This window comes from Stegastes partitus, unplaced genomic scaffold, assembly GCF_000690725.1.
Source record: "Stegastes partitus isolate 25-593 unplaced genomic scaffold, Stegastes_partitus-1.0.2 Scaffold1014, whole genome shotgun sequence".
NCBI lineage: Eukaryota > Metazoa > Chordata > Actinopteri > Pomacentridae > Stegastes > Stegastes partitus.
In genome coordinates this window covers 15,674-22,716 of record NW_007578745.1, presented here as the reverse complement: position 1 = coordinate 22,716, position 7,043 = coordinate 15,674, and the positions used below count along the sequence as shown (strand labels likewise).

The window sequence follows — 7,043 nt, the reverse complement described above, 5'->3', positions numbered from 1 at the left end:
AATGTCACAAGCTTTATTCTTCAATCCTGGGGATTATGTGCTGAGGTGGAGTTGGCCCATAAGTGATGTTCATACAGTGTAAGATACATGTACCGGTGAGGGGAAGAACATTGATAAAATCTTTGCAATGACACCTAACAAGTAGTGGAACATATCACACAGCAAGTGAACAGTCATTTCAGGAAAGTCATGGCAAATGAACAGAAGAACTATTGTAGCACAAACTGCTGAAAACCTAAATGCTGACTATGATTGGAAGATGCCAGAATACGCTGCATCGCATGTCCACTGCAAACAGCACCTACGATATCAGACACGGACCACGGGCACAAACAGAAAGTCTACTTTACCATCACCTGTAGCCGGTCAGTTTTTGTTTTGAAATGAGTCATGAAAGTTGTGCGCTTTTTTTTTTCCATTTCAGTTTCAGCTCATGTTTTATAGAAACATTTATATTCATAGCAAAAATCCTATCATTTGAAAGCCTTAAACATTTTTTTTTTGGTGTAGACTCTGTGCACAGTAGAGAGTTGTGACTGCATATTTGTACAGCGACAGTTTAGTTACACAGCAGATCTCGTAAAGATCAAGACAAAGTATTTGAACAAATTGCATTAATCTGTATTCACAACATTATGCACAAAATAGTCAGTTCAGTTTTGTGTTTGCAAAATCACCTTGAAATATTTTTCCAGAAATGATCATTCTGATAGCTGATCGAAACCATCTGTAAAAGAAAGCATAAATAAAGGGATTGAACATTGAATTAGAAAGAGCAAACCAGTTAAATGGTTCCATCAAAGTGGTAACGATATGACTCAAAGTCTGAAATGGATAAGAAACAAAAAGAGGCACCCAGCACAACATATACAATCCCACAACTACAGCCAGAGTTTTGGTTGATTTTTTCTCCATCTGACTAACAGCTGCTCCAAACTGAGAGGTCGTATTCTGGATGCTGCGCGCCTGTCTCTTTGCAACAATGAAGATTTTACAGTAGATAAAAACCAACATTATTGTTGGGAGGTAAAATATCAAACCGCTTATAAAAAGGAGAAGTAACAAACATGTCTCTTCACAGGCATCTCCAGGCAATGACATAAAAAAGAAAAAAACTCCAGTTAGAACAGAGATAGCCCAGCTCCCCAGACTCATCATCAAAACAGCATTTTCAGTTATTTTAGTTTTATACAACAGAGGATGACAAACTGCATAATATCTGTCAACAGCAATACAGCACAGGTTCAGAATGGAAGATGCACTTATTGTAAAGTCAATGCTGCCTCGTATTAAGCAGGTCACAGTGGTGTTAGAGTAGCACAGAGATAGAGATAATAAAATATGTAAAGGAAATATCACAGCCCCTATTAGTAGATCAGCCACAGCCAGAGAGAGGATGAGGTAGTTTGTAGGAGTGTGGAGCTGTTTGAAGTAAGCAATGGAGATTATGACAAGAAGGTTTCCAAATACTGTGATAAGAGTCAATGAGGTAAGAAAAACATATAATAACATACACAATACATCAATCTCTGACCGGCAGAGCTCGGTAATAACATTATAGGTCATATTGAATGACTCCATGCTGCAACGGACCTGAAATTTCAACAAACAATTCAGTTTTCCATCAATGAGCAACAAGAAAACTGCACTTAAAATTACATTTCTCTCACTATACCCACAGCAGTTCAGTAAAAGACACACAGAGAGGTTACGCCCATTTGACCCTTACGCAACATGAAGTCCTCCAGGTAATCCCTGTGTTGATGAGAGCACTTTGTCTGACTCGCAATGAGCAGAGCCTTTAGACACAAACTGCCACTTTTAAAATCTATCAGCATATCCCGATTAATAATTAAATATTTGCTGAACCAATTAGACATGGGTACACATGCCGGTTTTATGACGTCACTGCAAAGACGTGTGATGGTCGGTTTATGTGTGCACATGTGTGTGCATGATTGTTAAATGAATCCTTTATTTTTAATGTCAGATAAAATTTAGAACTAAGTACTTATCTGCTCTCTGAATGCGAGTGACAATTCAACAACATGCACAGTAACAAAGCACCACTCAGGAAATTAAATGAACAAAACAAAACATATAATGGCAAATTCAATAAGTCGTGTGTGTGTGTGTTAGACTAGACAAATGAGAAATAAGGATGTTTCTTTACAAAACCAAACCAACCAGTTGTTACAGAGACAAGCAGAGCAAAACAAATTTGGGAGGATGTTTAACTGAGTTTTGGCTTTTATCAAGGCAACTGAATGACCAAATGCAGTGCAATGCAGGTACAGTGCAATCAAATATATTCAGTTATCTTGATAAAACTAAACAAAATCACATAACAGAATGTGACAGACCTTACAGTTTTGTACACAAGACACAAATGTAAGCATAAACTACAGATTTCAGTGCACAAGTTGTTTAATCAGTATATTTACAGCTGGTTGTATGAAGTTGTTTTTTTTGTTTGTTTGTTTTCTAGCCGGACACCAACATGTAATAGAAAAAGACAGGTGAGAACATTTCAGAGCATCCATAAATATCTTGGTGGTACCCATAGACACAGGGCCTCTAATATGTCAATGGGTGCTGCCTCAGTTTTTATGATGGCAATTTGCATATACTCCAGAGTATTATGAAAAGTGATGTGATGAATTGCAATTAATTGCAAAGTCCCTCTTTGCCATGAAAATGAACTGAATCCTTCCAAAAACATTTCCACTGCATTTTAGCCTTGCCACAAAGAACCAGCTGACATAATGTCAGTGATTCTCTTCTTAACACAGGTGAGAGTGTTGACGAGGACAAGGCTGGCGATCACTCCGTCATATTGACTGAGTTAGAATAACAGACTGGATTCTGGTTTCTTCTTTTCAGACAATAGAATTTAGGATGCCGTGATGTGTCATTTAGAAATTTCCATTTATGTCGTGTGTCATGTGTCACGTGTCATTTGTAAATTTACATTTATAAATGACACGTCACGGCGATCAGCTGACGCCTCTGAGGAAGAATGAAGTTCCAGTCGAAACATGTCAGGTAAAGAAACCATCTCCTAAATTCTATTGTCTGAAAAGAAGAAACCTAAGTACTAATTCAGAGTAGACAAAGTGAACTTGCTGGACGTATGAACAGAGTGGAAACTTCAAAAGGAAGGTGGTGCTGGAAATCATTGTTCTTCCTCTGTAAACCATGGTTACCTGTAAGGAAACATGCAGTCATCATTGCTATGCACAGGCAAGGATACTGCTGCTAGTAAGATTGCACCCAAATCAACCCCTTATCGTATCATTAAGAAGTTTAAGGGGAGAGGTTCAGTTGTTGTGAAGAAGGCCTCAGGGCACCCATAAAAGTTGAGAAAGCGCCAGGACCGTCTCCTAATTCAGCTGCTGGAACATGGCACCACCAGTGCAGAGCTTGCTCAGGAATGGCAGCAGGCAGGTGTGAGTGCATCTACACGCACAGTGAAGCGAAGATGTTTGATGGCTTGGTGTCAAGATGGGCAGCAAAGAAGTCACTTCTCTGGGACAGACTGATATTCTGGGCTGCTGAGGACTGGGTAAAGTCATTTTCTCTGATGAATCCCCTTTTTTGATTGTTTGGGGCATGCAGAAAAAGTACCATCAGTCCTGTGTCCTGCCAACAGTAAAGCATCCTGAGGCCATTCATGTGTGTTGCTTCTCAGCCAAGGGAGTGGGCTCACTCACAGTTTTTCCTAAGAACACAGCCGTGAATAAAAAAATAGACTTCAACTTCTCCCAACCATCTAAGAACAGTTTGGTGAAGAACAATGCCTTTTCCAGCATGATGGAGCACCTTGCCTCAAGGCAGAAGTGATAACTAAGTGGCTCGGGGAACAAAAAAGCAAAATTTGGGGTCCATGGCCAGGAAACTCCCCTGAAATTAATCCTATTGAGAACTTGTGGTCAATCCTCAAAAGGTGGGTGAACTAGCAACAACCCTCACACTACCACCATGTTTCACTGCTGGTATCATGTTTTTCTTGTGGAATGCAGTCTTAACTTTACACCAGATGTGACGGGACCCATGTTTTCTGAAGAGTTCCACCTTTGACTTATCAGTCCACAGCATGTTACCCCAAAAGTCTTGAGGCTACTCTAGATATTTTTTTGTGTTTTTTTTGTGGTCTCATCGATGCCCTTTTTGCCCAGTGTCTTACTTATTGTGGAATCATGTACACTGACCTTAACTGAGGCAAGTGAGGCCTATGGTTCTTTTGATGTTTGTCTGGATTCCTTTATGACCTTCTGGATAAGATATTGATGTGGTCTTGGAGAAATTTTGGCACTGTTGCCACTGTTTCAGGTTTTCTCCATTTGTGGATAATGTATCTCATTTTGGTTTGCTGGAGTCCCACAGTCTTAGAAATGGCTTTGTAACTCTTTCCAGACTGATACATGTCAGTGACTTTCTTTCCCATATGTTCTTGAATTCCTTTTAGAACGTGGGGTAATTTTTGAGACCCTTTAGCTACTTCACAATGCCAGGCAGGTTCTTTTTAAGAGATGTTTAGATTAAACAAGGCTGGCAGTAATCATACGTGGACATGGCTGGTAAAAATGAACCCAGCTGCCAAATGAATTTGATCATTTGCTAAGGTGGCAAATATTTTTTTATTGCAAAGGGCCAGTGGGGCTTGACAGCATTTTTCCTTTAATAAATAATATATTTGTCTTATATTAAAATTAGTTTGATGATCTGAAACATTTACATTGTGACATATATGCAAAAATAGAAGATTATACCTTTTCACAGCTGTGTATAGAACTAGGCTTTAAAAGTGGTTTCACCTTGAAGAATCTGACCTTTCGCTCCACGGCATCTGCCAGGCATGGTGACATTTTTTTTAAAAGGATTGATTAGTCAGTAGGTGGTGTTTTAGTCCACATTGATCTGGGGATTGCTCGTACTCGTATATAACTTATATTGCGTTGTGTCCTTATTTTTTGCTCTTTATTTTGTTCTTTATTCTATGTTGCACTGAAGGAGCTGCTCTTAATGTCATTGCTAAGGAAGAACCAAAATGCCCTTTTTTTTTGTTTGTTTTGTTTTTGTGTGTGTGACAAAGCCATGATTTTAGTAATTCCAAGGTTTCATGAATTACATCATAGAACATTTAGAGTTGAAGGATTCATTGGAAACTTAAGACTGCCATAATAGACATGGTTTTCACAAGTGCATGTAAACTTTCACAACCTGCTCTTATTGCCACACTGGGGAATACATCATTAGACTCACGCTGAGATTATTGCCTCAAAAACTGCAATGACAATAGGGATCTAGGGACGGTGGAAAAGACTGTAAACACAACACTGACACCAGCACCACCTTTCAGGGGAAATGGCAAAAACGCAGACAAACACCAGTCTATTTACATATTTCATACAAACAACGAGTCCTTAGAGGTAGCTACTCAGTATTTAGTGTTTTTAGATATGTTTTGATTTTACAATGCGATTAAAGCTATAGCACATTAAAAAACAATACCATGAGAAAATCACAGCAGACATGTTGTCGTCAACATGCTGTTATACACATTTTAAAGTAATGCTTTAGAAAAGGTTTGTGCAAACCACAAAAACTCCCCCGCTTTCACAGAAGTGTTTAATAGTTGTTGTTCTCCTTTGAACAAGAGTCAACAGCATAGGGAACTACTTCCATGACTGCTTTGTCTAGTTCTGATTATTAACCTGTTTCTGTCATCATGTCTTGTACAGTCAGTTAAACATGTGCCCTGTCCCGTACACTTCTTAATGATGGATTTAACTGTACTTTAAGAGATATTTAGTGACATAAAAATGTTCTTGTATCCATCCTCTGATTTATAATTTTCAATAACCTTCACACAGAGTCACCCAAAGTGGTCTATTGTAGTCTTATTTTTTCCCACTTTGACATTAAAGAATATTTCTAAAAATAATTTCTTGTCAAAAAAGGTGAATCAAATTACCTGTGATTTAATGCTAAAAAAAGCTTATAAGAGGGGTTGACACTTTTTATAGGCACTGTAGGTGCCTATTTGTTCTGACAGATCATGTATTTTGTTCCTTATTTCTGACCACTTTTAACTGTGGGCTGATACACATTCAGTGCCTGTATGTCTATGAATTTTTTTTTACAATGGCAAGATGGTGTATGTAGAGGGACTCAAAATAATCTACAGGCTCTGTGTTTATTGTGATGAATAGAATATTTAATTCAATGCAACACTCTTACTCACTGATGTGTTTTTCATAGACAATAAGGAATGTCTGTGGCACAGATAGATATTGTACTTTAGCTATAATACAGGCATATTAGAATGATGAATGATTACTTGGTTTTAGGCTTGAATGAAATTTAAGAGAAACAAACATAAAAATAAAATAGTGTGTCACTAATCTTATCCTGCAATCCTGAGGTTTATCATTTACTACTCACGCCCAATCCTCCAGGTGCAGCAGTATTCTTGTTTTTTCTGGTAAGGTCATATAATAATGCATTAAAACAGTCAGTTTCAAACAGTGTCAGAGAAAAGCTTTTATTGTAGGTTATACAGTCATTCTACAGTATTGTATTGATTCAGAGTAAATAATTGAAAACAAACACATTTACAGTTTAAACCAATATTCACACGGCAGTATTTTTTATCAATCCGTGACATAATCAAAACAATTTTGTGTTTGTAAAATTTCCCTGAAATATTTTGCCAGATATGATCATTCTGAAAGCTGATCTGAACCAGCAGTAAAAGAAAGCATAGATAAATGGATTGAACATTGAATTCATCAGTGCAATCCAGTTAAGTGTTTCAATCACAGGGACTGGTGCAGGGCGATCAGCAAAAGGCTGGAAGACAACACATAGAAAGTAAGGAGTCAAACATAACAGGAAAACACCCATAACTATAGCCAGAGTTTTGGTGGCCTTCCTCTCCATCTTACTGACAGCTGCTCCAGACTTTGTTACATTCTGGATGCTGTTTACTTGTTTCTGTGCAACCAGGAAGATTTTGAGGTAAATACAGAGCATTATAA

The 7,043-nt window shown here is 38.0% G+C and overlaps 1 protein-coding gene and 1 pseudogene across 1 annotated transcript; both read right to left on the bottom strand.

Annotated features, from left to right (window-relative positions):
- Positions 1–701: 701 nt before the first annotated feature.
- LOC103367086 (putative trace amine-associated receptor 3) lies at positions 702–3,228 on the bottom strand. The gene is made up of 4 exons (XM_008295004.1): positions 3,207–3,228; positions 1,129–1,283; positions 819–972; positions 702–727 (listed from the first exon to the last, which is right to left on the bottom strand). Exons 1-4 carry the CDS (start codon positions 3,226–3,228, stop codon positions 702–704), a joined length of 357 nt encoding a protein of 118 aa, XP_008293226.1.
- A 2,403-nt stretch (positions 3,229–5,631) lies between these two features.
- Positions 5,632–7,043, bottom strand: part of LOC103367085 (trace amine-associated receptor 1-like) — a 10,229-nt pseudogene continuing 8,817 nt past the window's right edge.

Excerpts from the sequence above, each read along its gene's own strand:
- LOC103367086 (XM_008295004.1), bottom strand. The coding sequence starts at position 3,228 with ATGACTGCATGTTTCCTTACAG. Across the intron at positions 1,284-3,206 it reads GACTGCATGTTTCCTTACAG|GCAGCATTGACTTTACAATA; the intron begins GTAACCATGGTT and ends GCTTAATACGAG. Across the intron at positions 728-818 it reads TTATCCATTTCAGACTTTGA|ATGGTTTCGATCAGCTATCA; the intron begins GTCATATCGTTA and ends TTTCTTTTACAG.